The sequence below is a fragment of the Bos indicus genome, chromosome X (assembly GCF_029378745.1).
Source record: "Bos indicus isolate NIAB-ARS_2022 breed Sahiwal x Tharparkar chromosome X, NIAB-ARS_B.indTharparkar_mat_pri_1.0, whole genome shotgun sequence".
NCBI classification, from domain to species: Eukaryota; Metazoa; Chordata; class Mammalia; order Artiodactyla; family Bovidae; genus Bos; species Bos indicus.
Genome location: NC_091789.1, coordinates 98,679,968 through 98,696,701, shown reverse-complemented (window position 1 = coordinate 98,696,701; position 16,734 = coordinate 98,679,968). Strand labels below are relative to the sequence as shown.

The window sequence follows — 16,734 nt, the reverse complement described above, 5'->3', positions numbered from 1 at the left end:
ATTACTTCTTTTTCCAACTGAACTTTCCAACTTCCCTCTCGGAAGGCATGAACCTTTTATTATTCCTCTGATTATTTTATTATTCTTCTATTATCCCTAGTGCCCCACACAGAGGCTGGCATATAGGAGTCTCTCCGATATATTTATACTTGAACGGAGGCTTTTTCCGAGGAGTAAGGAACACATTCTCAATCTCCTGTCCCCCTCCCCCCAGCAGAGCTGCAGGCCTGACCAAAGGCCCGGGGGTGTGGTAGTGTTGCGACGCGGCTATTCGCTGTTTTTCCCCGGGTGTAGAGACTTTCTGCCTGGACCTTGCCGGGACCGGCCTTGCCCCCGCGGCGGGTGACGCGAGAGGCCAGCACCCACTTGATTGGCTGAGCGGCGGACCGCCCACCTCGCCGGCCCCGCCCCGCGGCTCCGCCCCGGCCAAGCAGCGAATCACCGACAGTCCAGCCCGTAGAGAGGCCTGAACAAGATGGCAGCTGCTTGTCGGAGCGTGAAGGTAAGTGGGTTTTCGCCCTTCTGCACCCACTGGGACGGCGCAGCCATAGAACCAGCGGGGAGAGATCGGTGCTGGGAGAAAGCGTCACTCTTATCTAGGCCTGTTATTGCGACGGTGGGGCTCGGGAGGTGAAGGTCAACTCTCCGGGGCACGTGCATGTGCCCTGGATGTGGATGTGCACTGGCTGGCTGTCTGAGGATGAGACACCCAGAGGGTCCCATCGTTAAGATGAGGAGGCACATCTGGGTCAAGTCGCGGCGGTGACCGGGAGCCTCCCTCGCAGAAGCCTGGAGAATGGGTGGGGGTGGTCTGCACAGTGTAGTTGTTGACCGAGCTCCTCTTCACAGGGTCTGGTTGCCTTAATAACCGGCGGAGCCTCAGGCCTAGGCTTGGCCACAGCGGAGCGACTGGTGGGGCAGGGGGCCACTGCTGTACTTTTGGACCTGCCCAACTCAGATGGGGAGACCCAGGCCAAGAAGTTAGGGAAGAGCTGCGCCTTTGCCCCAGCCGACGTAAGTGGGGTTACCTCACCTCTCCCATGGGGTTCCTTTTCATAAAGGTGCCTGTCTTTGTGGGCAATGGACTCATCTCCTTTTCCCTTTTGGTCTGAGCTGTTTTCATACGCCTCCGGATAAAGAATTTCTAAAGCTGTGATTCACAACAGGGAGGAGGGCGGGGAGGGAGGTTGGAGATTAGCCATATCAGAATCTCCTCAAGGAGATATGTAGAGTTATTGTGCCCTGTAATTTTAATATTTACAAAGTCAAAAAACTTATCCTGAAACAAACTACAGAAAGTAAAGTTTGACAAAATCATATTAGCAAGTAGGGGTACCAAAAAGTTAGTTTATATTCATATCAATAATTCTCACAACTTATCTGATCCACAGCAGTTGAGAATCTCCAGGGGTATGTAAGTTTATCAAAAGAGGGTATAGATTTCAAAGATGTTTTGAAACACTGCTCTGTAATACCTAACATTTTCACCTTTGTCTCACTCTAGAGTTTTCTTTCCTTGGTCTCTCCCTTGCTTACACAGTCACTCGAAGACTGGATTTGCCCTGCGCCCCCAACCCCCTGCATGACTTAGTGGTATGTGTGTGATGGTAGATGAATACCTTCTCCACTTTTCCCTTTGAAGGTGACCTCAGAGAAGGATGTGCAAGCAGCCCTGACTCTAGCAAGAGAAAAGTTTGGCCGTGTGGATGTGGCAGTCAACTGTGCAGGCATTGCAGTGGCCAGCAAGACATATAACTTAAAGAAAAGCCAGGCCCATACCTTGGAGGACTTTCAGCGAGTTATCAATGTAAGGCCTTAGAGGTTCTCCAGGGGTAGTAGTAAGAAGTATCTGACTGTGAGTGTCCCCACACCCACAAAAGGCTACCTCTGCTTCAAGTCCTATATCATGTCTCTTCTGGTCCTCCAGGTGAATCTCATAGGCACCTTCAATGTGATCCGCCTGGTGGCTGGTGAGATGGGCCAGAACGAACCAGACCAGGGAGGCCAACGTGGGGTCATCATCAATACAGCCAGCGTAGCTGCCTTTGAGGGCCAGGTGTGTGAGTAGGGACAAGGCTTGTACCTTGGTGACTTGTTGGGGGCCCTGCCCCCTATGACCTCCACTCCCTCTCCAGGTTGGACAAGCTGCATACTCTGCTTCCAAGGGGGGCATAGTGGGCATGACATTGCCCATTGCTCGGGATCTGGCTCCCATGGGTATCCGGGTGATGACCATTGCTCCAGGTAGACATATCCCCTCCCTGCCACACCTGGGATTGGGTGGGATCTGTGGACAATTGAGCAGGGAAGGTATCTACCATCTAAACAGCAGCAGCCTTCTATCTCTGGACATAGGGAAGCACCACAAGTAGAGTTACGGTGAGGAGGGACCAGGGAGATATAAAAGTGAGGGTGGGTCTCTGATTCTGGCTGTCTTATCTAGGCCTATTTGGCACCCCGCTGTTGACCACCCTCCCAGATAAAGTGCGCAACTTCCTGGCCAGCCAGGTGCCCTTCCCCAGCCGACTTGGTGACCCTGCCGAGTATGCTCATCTGGTACAGGCCATCATCGAGAACTCATTCCTCAATGGAGAAGTCATCCGGCTGGATGGGGCCATCCGCATGCAGCCTTGAAGGGGGAAGGCAGAGAGAACAAAGGTTCCTCTGTCTTTCCCCCTCCTGGAGTGCTCTACTCCAGTTTGGAAGGAAGCCCAGTAGCCATTTTGTAACCTCTGCCTATCAGTCACCCTGTGTGCCTAATAAAGTCTCTGTTTCTCACAGAGGAGTGAGCAGCACTGTGTGCTGGGGGAGTTGGCATGGGGAAGAAATGTGAATGGGTGAAGACTGACAGGGTTGGATGCTCAGAACCCATGGGTGGGGTGGGAATGGCAGTACCTTACACTTTTTGTGTCCTATTACAACATGTAACCTTGATTTTAGTGAGTAACTTTATTACCCAGGGTCAGAGGTGGGGTACTGGCTCAGCTCTCTTCCATTGGGAAATGGATTGGGGAGGGAGGGTCTGCAGTATTTTTCTCTCTGTTAGCTTCTGTGAGCTTGATGGTGGAGGTGGGAGAGGACCATCCTGAGCTCAGCGGCTGCTGGTGTTAAATTGCAGATGATATTGGGCTGTAGGTTGATTGGTATAGATTATTGAATTCAGATAATTCTGCCTGTAAAAGAAATCCAGAAGCCTCAGCTAATGGGCTTTCCCTGGCCCTTGCCATCCCTCCCTACCCTCCCTTGGCATTCATCCTTGCTGCCACCCACTAGAACTCACTGGGCGTTTTGCTCCATAGCCAGCTGCTGGTTGAAGGAGCCCAGTCCCCTCCGAAATTCAGCACACAGCTCCCTTTCCTGCTCTTCTAGCTCCTTTGCTGCCTGGGCCAAGTTTATGGCCTGGCTTTCCCATTTGGCATCCAGTGCTTGTTCAGCTTGGCGCTGTGCTTCCTTTTCATGGTGTTGTGTCTCCTGTACTTTCCTGATGGTGGCTCTCTGCTCTGGAGTCATGCCCTTCCAGCAATAGGGCAGGACTCTGTGGGGAGCCACGGGGTTTTGGGCAACCTGCGGGTTCTCAGTCAGTAGGTCACTTGTGATCTGGTTCTGGACCTCCACGAGATTCGCCTCCTGTTGTCGCTGATGCTCTTGGCGCTGCTGCTCAGCCAGCTTAACTGCCTGGTGGGGCCCCCAAATGTGAGCGTTTGGATGCCCAACCTCAGGGAGCTCTCAGTCACAGGGGGAGGGGGAGACATGGCCCTACTCTCCCCCATCTAAGGGAGAGAAGGAAGAGATACTGCATGGCCTTTGAGTGACTTAAGGTGGGGGAAGGGGTGGAATGGGCAGGGAACTCCTTTGCCCTCTGGAAGCCCTTAGACTGAGAGACTGGGGAAAGGAGGGCAGTGTTCTGTTCTCAGATCATCCTGAGCCTGGAGGTGGGGAAGGGGACCTCCTGCCCTGAGAGGGCCCTAGGGTGAAGGGGGAAGTCCCCAGGTAGATGAGAGGGCTGGTTTGATCGGTAGATTGGGGAAGCCTGGTGCCCTGGATGGTTCTTATGCTGTACATACCTGCGCTTTGTTGGCACTGGCCGTGGCAGCCATCATGGCTATGCGGCAGGACTCCTCCAGCTTGGCTAGTTGGGCGGCCCGCATGTCCATAGCTAGGCGTAGCTGGTCATTGAGCATGTCTACACAAAGAAATATGGCCAGGGCACTGTCATTCAGCCATTTGTTCAGCAAGCTTTGTGAATGTATGTTTATGCGTGTGCAAGCTATGTCTATGTATGTTTGGGAGTGGGGTAATGTCCTCATTGTAGGGATGTGTGGAAGCAGCTACTCTTTGGGGCTAGGGATAATAAAAGTGACAGCCACAAGGATTTCTCAGGTGCCTCACTGAAAGATGCTTCCAATGGACCTGGGTCTCAATGCCAGCTCTGTTGCTTCGGAGCTGTGTGACCTGGGGAAATTATTTCATCTCTGAGCTTCAGACTAAGGGCTAGGCTGCAGGCACAGCATGAGCAAAAGTATTGAAAGTGCTTCAGTCCAGCTACAGTGGTCTCCATGCTGTTACTAGAACATGCCAGACATTTCTGCCTTAGGGATTTGTAATAAATGATGCTCTTGTCTCATGTTCTTTTGCTTCCTTCAGGTCTTTGCTCACTTTGCTCCTCAGTGAGGCCTTCTGTCTTTCCTACCTAAAATTGCCACCTGCCTGACCCCAAAATTTATCTTCCTCTGATTTATTTTTCTCCCTAGCATTTATCGCCATCCAATATACCTTACATTTTACTTAATTATTTTTGTCTATTGCCTGTCTCTCTACTCACTACAAGGTAACCTTTGTAAAAGCAGGGACGTTTGTCTGTTTTATCCACTGCCATACACTAGCACCTATATCAGAGCCTGGTACATAGTGGGTGCTCCGTAAATATCAAATAAGGAAGTGAAGAAACAGCATGATCTGTATCTTAAATTACAAGTAGTCTGCTCTTGCTGGGGCATAAAATGCAAGTGACTAGGGAGCTCTACAGGGGCCAAACTAAGGACTGGAAACTTGACCCTGAAGGTGATGGCGAATATGGAAGGATTTTAAGTAAGGGGGTGACATGGTTAGATTTGCATTTTAGAAGGCTCCTTTTGGTGCCAGTATAAAGGACAGTGAGGCTGGTGGGAGACAGTGGAGGTAGGGAAGCCATCTTGGAGGCTATGGCAGTAGGCCAGCTGAGAGGGCTGAAACCAGGACAGTGATGGAAAGGATGCAGGGGAAATACATGGAGGTTTCATCAGCAGAATTTGATGGATTGGATTAGGGAGTAAGGGAGAGCAAAAGACTTGGATGCTTCCCAGGGTCCTGGCTGGGATGACTCCGTGCATGATGTGGCCACCTCTGGAACTAGAGGATACAGAATGCAGAGCAGGTTAGGGATCACTGATGAATTCTCTTTAGGAAGCTGAATTGGAGGTGGTCAGCAGCCACCTGGATATCTGACTGCAGGTAAAGAGTCCTCAGCATAGAGATGGTGATGTGGTAGCTGAAACCAGAATGAGGGTCGAGGGCACCTGAGGCAAGTATACAGGGTAAGGAGAGCAGTGTGCCAAGGACAAAGTCTCTAGAAGGAAGAGGAATGATCGGAGAGCTATAGCAGAATATGCTGTCACAGAAGCCAAGGAAGAGAGAGGTTTAAGAAGGAAGATGTGATAAGAGTCAAGTGTAGCAAGAAAGTCCAAGTAAAGGAGAAAAGACTGAACAGAGCCTCTTGTACCTGATAACACAAAGGGCATTGATGATTTTTGTAAGAGTAGTGTCAGTGCAGGTGTGTGGGGAGAAATAAGATCTCAGGAGTTGAAGTGTGACTGGAAAGTTAGGAAGGAATGACAGCAAGTGGAGACAGATTTTTCAAAAAGTATGGCTGTAAAGGAAAAGAGCTAGCTCATAGCATCTACAGGAATCAGAATGGAGAGAGGCTTTTGTTTTATTCTTAAGGAGGGTTATACAGAGACTTCCCTGTTGGTCCAGTGGTTAAGAATCCTGCCGGTTCAGGGGACACGGGTTCAATCCCTGGTCTGGGAAGATTCCACATCCCTCGGGGCAACTGGGCCCATGTGCCACAACTACTGAAGCTGTGCACCCTAGAGCCCATGCTCCACAACAAGAAAAAGTCCTTGCGCAGCAACAAAGACCCAGCACAGCCAAAAAGAAATAAAAAATTTAAAAAGTTTTTTTAAAAAAGGGTTAGACATAAGCATGTTTATAGCCTTCACAGAATACGGCCAGTGGAAAGTGTTGAGAACCTCAGGGCCAGGGCATACCTGAGGGAGCACAACCTGCATGGGAGGCAGGGGAAATGGGGTCCAGAGCATAGGTTAAAGGCTTGGCTCTGGAGAGGCACAGGGACAGACTTCGGAGACTGGATGGCAGGGGAAGGGAGGATAGGGGTGCCTGGTTTCCTTTTGGTCTTCATAGCAACTCAAATAGGAAAGGTCACCCCGTTTCCAGATGAGGTCCAGAGGTGAAGTAAAATGCCTAAGGTTACACAGCCAGCGCTTAGTAAGTTAGAATCCAGATCTCTCAAGGAATCAGCTCATGCTCCTTTCATGACACTACACAGACTCTCCCCCAGCATTCTGCTGTTCTGTTGCCTACCTCTACCTTCTTGTACACCTGCCTGTTGTCACTAGGTAGCTGGCCCCCGGTGCCACTGCAGCTACTTTTTGGTGATTTGGTAATCACCAAATACTCCTAATTTCTCAATCTAATAGGTTTCTTTTCCTATCTGAACTTTTCTGAGGGCATTTGACATTGACGACTCCCTCTCTGAAACCTCCCTTGGCCCCTGAGTCCCCATTTTCTCATGGTGACAGAGCAAATATGGTGTAGCAATCAAGAGTGTGGGCTCTGGAGCCAACCTGCCACTGAGTTCACTTCCCCCCTCCATGACCCACTAGCTGTATGATTTTGGGCAACTTAATATCTCTGTTCTTCAGTTCTTTCAGTTTCCTCCACAGAAAATAGGGATATCACTAGTACTTGCCTCATAGGGTTGTTGAAGATGAAATAAGTTAATACATGGTAGAAAGCTTGGCACAGTATCTGGTACCCAGTAAGGGTTAGCTCTTCCTCTTGCTGCCCACTCTGCCTAGAATGGCCTTTTCTCATTCACTCTCTGCCTTGCCAAAATTGTACCCAGTTTTCTAAAATTTGGTTCCTGACAGCTGGCCTGTGCCAACCCCCTACCATCCCTCCCTTCCCCTGTGAGAACTAACACTCCCATCTTGATGTTCCCTCTGTGTCCTATGGACTTCCCTCATAGCTCAGTTGATAAAGAATCTGGCTGCAATGCAGGAGACCCTGGTTCAATTCCTGGGTGGGGAAGATCCTCTGGAGAAGGGATAGGCTACCCACTCCAGTATTCTTGGACTTCCCTTATGGCTCAGCTGGTAAAGAATCCGCCTGCAATGTGGGAGACCTGGGTTCGATCCCTGGGTTGGGAAGATCCCTGGAGAAGGGAAAGGCTACCCACTCCAGTATTCTGGCTTGGAGAATTCCATGGACTGTATAGTCCATGGGGTTGCAAAGAGTCAGACACGACTGAGTGACGTCCTGTATATATTTCTATCACAGTACCTGTCATAGTACCTAATGCAGTGTTAAAGCATAGATATTTGCTGGTAAATAACTTGTGCATGTGTTTTTTCTTTTTACTCTAAACTGATTTTCTGGAAGTCCTGGTTCTGTGGGTTTCTGGAGGGCAGGGTGCCTGTCTTGTTTATTTTGGTCTTCAGTTGTTCATTCAATGATGATTTTGTTGAACTCCTGACACTGGCAGGCAATGTACTAGGTAACTGGGATATAGAGGTGGAAACGAAAGATGTGGTTCATCTTCAGTGAGCTGACATTTGGGGGGAGAAAGACATTCCACAAATACCTCTATGGTAAGTGGTATAACAAAACACTGTGCTACAACAGGGGTGGTTTTAAAGGTGAGTGGTGTGAGTAGGTAAGAGATGGTCCTTGCCCTTACTCTAATGGAAGAGGGGAACATGGCCACAGATGTCAGAGTAATAGTAGCTACTGGTTATTGTAGCTACTATTCTACTGATGCTTGTGCTTTACTTACAGCGTCTCATTTCATTCTCACATGAGCTGTGTGGTATGGATAATTTCCTCATTTTAAAGATAAGCAAACTGAAGCACACAGAGAGGAGGGTTCATTTCCCAAAACTAGCTAGTAAGTGGCAGGACCATTAGGTTTGTCTCTACTCTGCTGTCTCCAGGTAATGGAGTGCCAGGCTATCAGGGATCAATGGCTACACTGTCAGTTGATGAAGGAGATTGGGACCTTTCAGCATCAGCCCTTATGTGAAACTGGACCTGCCCACACAGTTCTGGTCTTCCACTCAGGATGCCTCCCCACTGGGCCTCAGGTCACGACCTGGAGGGCCTCGCTACTTACCTGCACAGTTCTCATCAACTCTGGCTTGCTGTTGCTCTTGTAGCTGCCTCTCCAGGCTGTATTGGAACTGCTCCTGCTGCATTCTCAGATATGTGGCCCTCTCCAGATCTTCCCCAGAGAAGCACTGCAGGCTGGCTTGGCCATAGTAGGGAGCATTGTCACCAAGATAAGCTGGAAACTCCCTCCAGAGTTGGTTTGAATTCCAGAAGTCTAATTCACACCTGTTCCTGAGTTTCTGCCTCTGTTCTCTAAAGTTTTGGACTTTCTTGGCCAGCCGACGTGTCCGTTCTGCCTGTTCCTTCTCTAGCATCTGAGCCACCAGATCATATCGCACCTGGTTGGTACCTGGGGGTGGTGGGTAGGGGCATGGAGAAGGCCCCACAGGAGAGACAGCCTATTCAGCACAGCCACTGCTCCCAAAGGCCCGTCTGGTTTGTCTTACCACACCCCCCAGACCTCAGGCTGCACTCCAGAGCAGAACTGCCCTGCCTTAGCCCACTCAGGTCCTTGCTTTTCCCCCTTGGCTGGCCTCCGGCCTTGGGCTTTTTACCATAAGCTGCCTCCTTGCTCCGTTCTGTTGCCTCCTGAAGCTTTCGTTCTTCCACCTGGTTGTTCAGGGCTTCAACATCCACCTGATCCCAAAGAAATGGGCTAAATCAAGGTAGGAGCTCAGCAGTGGGCCTCAAATGCTCTAACACAGACTGCTCAGAATTTATCTGCCTCAAAATCCTCCTATAGGATCCACAGTATCTACTGGATAATGTCCCACCATCTCACCATGGTTTGTAAGTCCCTCGGTGGTCTAGCCTCTGCCTCCAGCCTCTTCTCACCCTCTTCCCTTCTCCCACCCTCAGGAGCTCTGCTTACAGTTCTCTACATACATATCTTATGCTGTTTCATACTGATAGCCTTTGCTCCAGCAGCTCCCTCCACTTGGAACACTCTTTCCTCCCCTTTTTACCCAAACTCCTATTCATCCCTTAAGACCAGCTGAGACTTTCCTGATCCCTCCAGCAGGTGCTACTCCCATAGAACCTAGGACCCACTATCCTCATTACCTTGAACTTTGCCTCTATTGATTGTCTCCTAGGCTGTGAGCTTGCCAAGGGCAGAGACTGGGCCTTAGTCAGCTTTGTGTCCCTATTGCCTAACCCAGTGCTTGGCACAGAACAGGCCTTGAAACGTTTGCCAACTAGCTCTCAAGTCACACCACTCATCCACCCACCCAGCAATCTATTTTTTTCTTAACTATCAATATTTTCTCTTTATTTTGATTATAATTCATTTAAAACATTTCAAAATAGTGCAAAAGGGAATACAGCTTAGGGAAGAGTAAGTGTCCCTCCCATCAGTTACCAGTTTCTTATGTAGCCTTCCAGAGAGTTTTGGCATATGCATGCGATACCAAATATTCTTTATAGACTTCTTTTGGCTCCATTTACTTGTCTCTTGAAAACCACACCACTTGGCCCAGAGTTGACTGGAGAAGAGTCAGCTGTCACTGGCTCCTCTTCCCCTTCACCTCTAGGCCTCTTTCTCAGGCCCTCACCACACGTGGGGGTGGGTGCCTTTTTCCCTTCCTCCCTCCTTTATAACCCTGCAGTCTGCTCGAATCAGGGAGGGGCTGTAATGGGCACGGCTATGTTCTTCTCCTGGTGTAAGAGTGAGGTGACCCCTGGTCCAGAGAAAGTCCCCACTGCCCACTCACCCCCATGACTCTGGTCCTCACATTGAAGAATCGACTCTGTTGCTCCCTTTCTTGATTTCTTCTAGCTTCGATGGCTGCCACCTCCTTGGGATCTGGTGGCAGATCTACCTGATACATCTGGAGCAAGGGCAAGTTGGATGGCCAATCAGTGCTAACCATCATACTTGACTATACCCCCACCCCCATTCCTTTCTCCCCACAGTATCTTACCAGCTATTGATTCCTACTGATTTTACTTCCTGACATATTTCATATCTGTGTTTTCCATCTCTGCTGTCACAACCCTAATTCAGGCCTCACAAGCTGGTGCCAGATAATGTTCCCAGGAACCTCACTGGGCTCCCTTGCTCCAGTGTTAGGCTCTCTACTGCTTCTCTGCCTTGGCTACCAAAGTGATTTTTCTGAAAGCAAATCTGACCATGGCACACCTCAGCTTAAAAGCTTTGAAAGCATCTATAAAGCAAGGGGGCTTCCCAGGTGACTCAATGGTAAAGAATCTGCCTGCCAGTGCAGGAGATGCAGGAGGGAAGATCCCCTGGAGGAGGAAATGACAGCCCGCTCCAGTATTCTTGCCTGGAGAATCCAATGGATGGTGGAGCCTGGTGGGCTACAATGAGTTGAACAGGACTGAGCATGCATGCATGGCATAAACCAAATTGTTCCCCAATGTTTTTGTTTATGAGTCTTCATGATCTGATTCCTGCTCACCTTTCCAAGTCTCAAACTGATTTACAACATCCCTTTTGCATTACGCTCTATTTAGTTTTTTCTGTTTTAGTAAAGGCCACCACCGTTCCCCCTTTATTTTTATTACTTATGCTGTAGTCAAATTAAAGGCTTAAATTTGCCTGTATTCCTTTGTATTTTGGGAAGCCCAGCCAAAGCCACAGTCAAAATCTCTTGCTAACATAAATCTGATCATGTCTTGCACCTGCTTAAAATCCTCCATTGGCTTCCTGCCACAGTTAGAATTAGACCCAAACCCCTTACTGTGGGCTTTCAAGATTCGGTTCCTGCACACCTCTCCAGTTCATCTCATGCCTCCCTCTTCCTTGTTTACTGTTCTCCAGGTACGCTGGCTTCCTATCAAGTCCTCCAACACTACAACTGTTCCCACCTCAGGGCCTTTATACATTGCATTCCTTTGCTTGGAATACCATTCATCAACTCCTTCTACAGCTAGTTCCAACCTCACTCATTCACTGTCTAACCATTTTGTAACTGAAATATTTGATGCACACAGGGGAATTATATATAAGCCATATGTAACTTAGGAAGCGTGATAAAAGAGACCCATGAACCAACTCCCCAGTTAAGAAATAGAACATGATTAATACTATTTAAGTGTCTTGTGTCTGTTCTCCCTCATCCTTACCCTAAGAACCACTATCCAAAATGTCACCATTCCCTTAGTAATATGCACTAATATACCATATATGTGTGTATGATTCCCTGAACAATATTTTAAAACATTCTGTCTTGAACCTCGATGGAGTATCACACAGTATGCATTCTTCTGCATCTTGTTTTTTTCACCCATGTTCATTTATCAATTAACAAATATTCGTGAAGTGCCTACTGACAGACAATCCCTTAAGCGTTTGAGAGACATCAAGGAGCAAAAGTGACAAAAATCTGAGTCCTTGTGATAGTTACTTTCTAGTGGGGACAGACAAGACTAGAGAGAGTACATTAAATAGTTTGTAAGAAGATGATCAGTGCTTTGGGAAAAAATATAGAGCAGGATAAGGGGAATTGGAAGTGCTAAGGAAATGGGGAGAGTGTTGCAATTTTAAATATGGAAGTCAGGGGAGGCATAACTGGGAAAGAAATAGTGGAAGAAGGTGAGGGAGTCTCCTATGCAGATAACTAGGAGGAGAGCACTGCAGGTAGAGGAAACAAGTGCAGAGGCCTTAAGGTGGACACAAGAGGCACACACACATTCAAGAGGACAGCAGGGAGGCAAGTGTGTGAATGAAGGAGGAGTGGGAAATAACATTAGATTGGGTGGGGAGATGCAGAGCATGTAGGACTTCACAGACCATTGTAAAGGCTGCAGCTTCTACTCAGAAAAATGGGCAGCCATTGGAGGATTTTGAGCAGTGGGAGTAATGTGTCCTGTCTTTGATTTGTAAAGGATTGCTCTGGCTGGTGTGTTAAGAATAGACTGGAAGGGATGGGAAGGGAGGCTACAGGCAGGGAGACCAGACAGGAGGCTATTGCAGTTGTACAGGCAAGAGATGATGATCACGCCAGGTTAGTAGCAGCAGATGTAGGGAGAAGTGGTCAGATTCTGGATATATTTTGAAGGCAGAGCCAGCAGGACTTCCTGATGGATTGGATGTGCTGTGAGGAAGCAGTGTTAAGAATGACTTCAAGGATTTGGACTGGAGCAGTCAGATGCATTGCTATCAACTAAATAGTCTGTATGGAGAGAATAGAATAGGATGAGAATCTGGAGATTGGTTTTGGAGGTGTTGAGTTTGAGAGGTCAATACCCATTGATAGATACAGATAGTATGGAAAATTTTGTTATTTTTCAAAAAGATTTGCTATTGGGAATTTCCTTGCTGTTCAGTGGTTAGGACTCTGCACTTCCACTTCAGGGGGCATAGGTTTGATCCCTGCTGGGGAACTAAGATCTCACAAGGCCCCCCAAAAGTTTTCTTTGCTATTCCTCCTTACAGGATTCTATATTCTTATCATATTGCCCTCACGATTAGCCACATAATCTGCTTTGCCCTCTGGAAAGTGAGAATTGACAGTGCCATTCCTAAGCAGAACTAAGAGCCATTAAGTGATAGCCATGTTCTCTCTTTACTGCTGTGGGACCAGCAATGTCCCAGGTGAGGGCTGTCCCTTCAGTCTTGGTCCTCGAGTGAAGACAGAGCAGAGATGTAGTCAACCCACAATGGACAAGAAGCAGAGTGAGAAACCTGTCTTTATGAGCTGCTGAGACTTAGAAACATTTTTTAAGTTTATTTGGGCAAAAAACAAATTGGGCACTGCCAAACCGGAAGTGGTTAAGAGCTTAAGGAAAGATGTTTAAAGAGATGGAAAACAAGGAAATTATTTGATTGGCTATAGCTGAAGTGCTTGTTTTATTTGAGAAGGCCTAGTTGACTGTGTTTGGATTGGTTGTTCTTAGGGTTTTTTTTTTAATAGTTTTTAAAGGTTACTTCCCATTAACAGTTAGTACAAAGTATTGGTTTTATTCCCCCTGATGTACAATACATAGCTGAGCCTATCTTACACCCAATAGTTTGTACCTCCCACTCTTTTACCCCTATAGTACCCCTTCCCCATCACTGGTAACCACTAGTTTGTATCTGTAAGTCTGCTCCTTTTGTATTATATTCACTAGTTTGTTGTATGTGTTAGCTTCCACATATAGCCGCTGAGATTTTGAGGTTGTTTGTAACCTCAGCATAATCCACCCCTTCCTGACTGATACAAGGAATGTAAAGCTATGAGGCAGTAAGAGATCTCTAAGGTACTCTAGGTGGATAAGAATGCCTCAGGGGAGATAGGGAGAGGAGGAGCCAGCTCTGGAGGCTGAGTGGCAAGTGAGATGAAGTGAAGTGTGAAAGTCGCTCAGTTGCTTCAGGCTCTGAGAGGTGGAATGGGCTTAAAAACTGGAGTTCCCTGACAAGCTGAGTGAAGAAAGTGCTTTTGGGAGGAGAGAGTGAGCAACTGATGATGGGTTAAATAAGATGAGGACTGAGAACTGACTGATTTGAAGGGGAGGGTTGCTTCTGACCTTGATGAGAACATTTTTGGTGGGGCCTGACTGAAGCGGGTTCAAGAGAGACTAGGACTCTGCAGCACAAACAATCCAGTTTAGTTAATTGCCAAAAAAGAGGAACTTGTAGATTAAGAGAGATATATATACAGCTGGAAGTGTCCCTAGTATATGCCTAGAAGTGGAAGTGCTGGATCATAGGGCATCAGCCTATTTAAACTTTACAAGATAATGTTATTTTCCAAGACTGCACCAATTTATACTTTCACTATAGTGCATATAAACTCTAGCTACACCACATCCTCAGCAACACTTGATGTTACAGACTTTTTAATTTTTGCCAACTTGTGGGTATAAAGTTATAATTATCAATTTTAATTGGCATTTTCCTTATTGCTGATGAGGTTGCAACATCTTTTCATGTGTGTTTTGGGCATTTTTTCTTTCTCTTCTGTGAAGTGCCCATTCATATCTTTTGTTCATTAAAAAATGTTTGTCCTCTTCTTATTAATTTTAGGAGTTTTCTTATGTATTCTGCACATCAATCATTTCTTAGTTTACCTGTGGGAAACATCTTCAATTTGTGGCTTGTGTTTTCACTTTGTTATTATTTTATAATAATTTATGTTAACGATCGATACATACAAAGGAAAATGGTTAACACATATAAGTTATGAAATACAACAACAAAATGAACACCTGCAAACCCTCCACAGAACCCAGATTGATACTTTAGAAGCTTTTTGTGTGCACTTATCATCTTTTCACCTTATGTTATAATTTGGAGGAATTTGAATGCAGTCAAATTTACCAATCTTTTACTTTAAGTTCAGAAGTTTTTATCATTTAAGAAATCCCCTGAGGTGATAAAGATATTCTCCTATATATCCTAAAATTTCTAAAGTTTTGCTTTTCTCATTTAAGTTTTTAATCTATTTAGGAATTGCATTTTGTATATGGTGTGAGAAGTAGGGATCCCATTTGATTTTCTCTCCAAAAAGCTACATTTCATCTTAAATGGAAGTTATTGTTGTTTAGTTGCTAAGTCCTGTCCAACTGTTTTGCCACCCCAAAGTGTAGCCCGCCAGGCTCTGCCATTCATGGGATTTCTAGTTCCTGTCCATTATGAGATTGCTGTCCTTTGGTAATTTTATCCCCTCAGCCTGATCACACCAGTATCTCCCAACTGAACTTCATTTACTCGATTGCATCAACCAGGCTTTCTCATTTTTCTGGACTTGTCCTAAGACTCTTCCCAGCCTCCAGACATCGTTTAAAAAATAGTTACAGGAATGGCTGTAGCAGCCACCAGACCCTTTCCATGTCTAAGTCTAAGCACTGACGCCAGCTTGCTTATATTCCATCTGCCACCACAATATAAGGTCAAACTGAAGGGGAGGATTCCACAGACAGCTTCTTGAACTGCTAACATCATGGCTTAATAAAGAGCAGGTAATAAGGTAATGGGGGATGATGGGATGGAGCAGAGGGATAGAAAAGATGGGAAACAGGAAAGGGACAGAAAGGTCAGGGGCAGAGGGGGAAAAGAGGGAGGAGGGCTACTGGGCGGTTGATAGGGGTAGAGGGCAGAGCAGAGAAAAGGAAGAGAAGCAAGAGACTGGTCAGAGAGGGGATGGAGAGGAGGGAATTGGATGGGAGTGAGGCATGAAAAGACAGATGAAGAGGGGGAAGGGAAGAAGTTATTCGATAAGAGGTGGAGAGCACAGGCTTAGGGACCCTGACTCCCAGGGGTTCACACAAAATACCTTTCTCATCAAGGAGTTCCAATTGTGAAGCTCCCAGGTTAGGTCCAAGACTATAGCGGCAGTCTCTGAACTCTGCTTGGAGAAGAAGGAGAGAGTCGCGCGGGCGGTGGCGGGGCGGGGAGGTGGCGGGTGGCGCGGGTAGGGGTAGTACCTCTGGCCACAGTTTTCCCCAGCCCTTATCCCCGTCGCTCCCGAGTTCCCTCGACTCCATTCACACCTCATCCCCGTTAACACCCTATCCCATGTATAACTCTACCCCACTCCAATTCCAACCTCAGCAAGATTTGAGCTCCTCTAACACGGAATCCTCCTGCTGGCCCCTCCGTCCTCCCCTCCCTGGGGTCATTCCAATTCCCGACCCTTTTCTTGTCTGAACCTTCCCGTCGGCCAGGCAAAAGCCGCAGCCGGGCTCCCACCTTCCTCTTGCCCTGGAGGGCATAACCCTCCTGTGACTTCTGACTTGTCTCAGCAAGGGTCGGCCTCGTCAGCCAGCTTTCCGGGATCCTCAAAGCTGCAGACACCTCACTGCACTGCTTGCCTCCTCAACTATTAGGTCGCTTGTAGCGGCGGTTTGCACTGCCAAGCAACAAGAAAAGGGGGCGGGGCCCGAACGCCAGTCATAACCTCGCGCCTTGGCAACCGATCAACAAAACCGCCATATCTGCCCGAATGCCCCGCCCCTTGGTTCCCGCCCGCGCCGGAAGTCGAAAATCCCGTTAGGCCTGGACTTATTCTCGCGAGGTTTGCTGTCCGCCCGGCCTGCACTGCGGTGTTTCCCGCGCGGGCTATCCCAGTTGGCGGGCGAACGGCGCGGCCTTTCTTAGCGCCGGCGGCGCTGCCGCAGTCATGGGGTTCCTGAAGCTGATTGAGATCGAGAACTTTAAATCGTACAAGGGTCGGCAGATTATCGGACCATTTCAGAGATTCACCGCCATCATTGGACCCAATGGCTCTGGTGAGATAAGTCTGGCTGCGGCCCTGCTCACGTCCCAGCCTGGACCCCCTATCTGCAGCAGAGTAGTACAACCCAGCCTTTGCAACCTGAAATGTCGCGAACCCTAGGAGGTTG

General features: G+C 47.8%; 3 protein-coding genes across 7 annotated transcripts in view; 2 read left to right on the top strand and 1 right to left on the bottom strand.

Annotated features, from left to right (window-relative positions):
- Positions 1–347: 347 nt before the first annotated feature.
- On the top strand, positions 348–2,780 carry HSD17B10 (hydroxysteroid 17-beta dehydrogenase 10). Its single transcript, XM_019956085.2, has 6 exons — positions 348–502; positions 850–1,014; positions 1,643–1,807; positions 1,928–2,056; positions 2,136–2,244; positions 2,444–2,780. Exons 1-6 carry the CDS (start codon positions 476–478, stop codon positions 2,632–2,634), a joined length of 786 nt encoding a protein of 261 aa, XP_019811644.1. The 5' UTR covers positions 348–475; the 3' UTR covers positions 2,635–2,780.
- Positions 2,781–2,930: 150 nt separating this feature from the next.
- Positions 2,931–16,261, bottom strand: RIBC1 (RIB43A domain with coiled-coils 1). 3 transcript variants are annotated; one of them, XM_019956081.2, is made up of 8 exons: positions 16,082–16,257; positions 15,666–15,737; positions 10,179–10,274; positions 9,000–9,081; positions 8,450–8,794; positions 4,065–4,183; positions 3,281–3,675; positions 2,931–3,173 (listed from the first exon to the last, which is right to left on the bottom strand). In XM_019956081.2, exons 2-8 carry the CDS (start codon positions 15,672–15,674, stop codon positions 3,092–3,094), a joined length of 1,128 nt encoding a protein of 375 aa, XP_019811640.1. In that variant the 5' UTR covers positions 15,675–15,737; positions 16,082–16,257; the 3' UTR covers positions 2,931–3,091. The 3 variants fall into 3 exon arrangements, with proteins under 3 accessions (XP_019811640.1, XP_019811639.1, XP_019811642.1); XM_019956080.2 differs by having other exon boundaries at positions 10,158–10,274; positions 16,082–16,254; XM_019956083.2 differs by lacking the exon at positions 3,281–3,675 and having other exon boundaries at positions 10,158–10,274; positions 16,082–16,261.
- Positions 16,262–16,412: 151 nt separating this feature from the next.
- The window catches only part of SMC1A (structural maintenance of chromosomes 1A), a 47,350-nt gene continuing 47,028 nt past the window's right edge, over positions 16,413–16,734 (top strand). For 2 of the 3 annotated variants that reach the window (XM_019955796.2, XM_019955798.2), the window contains exon 1: positions 16,414–16,620. In XM_019955796.2, coding sequence (XP_019811355.2) covers positions 16,512–16,620 — 109 coding nt within the window. In that variant the 5' untranslated portion in view covers positions 16,414–16,511. Of the gene's footprint in view, positions 16,621–16,734 lie in introns of all 3 variants that reach the window. The other variant, XM_070783577.1, reaches the window with a different exon arrangement.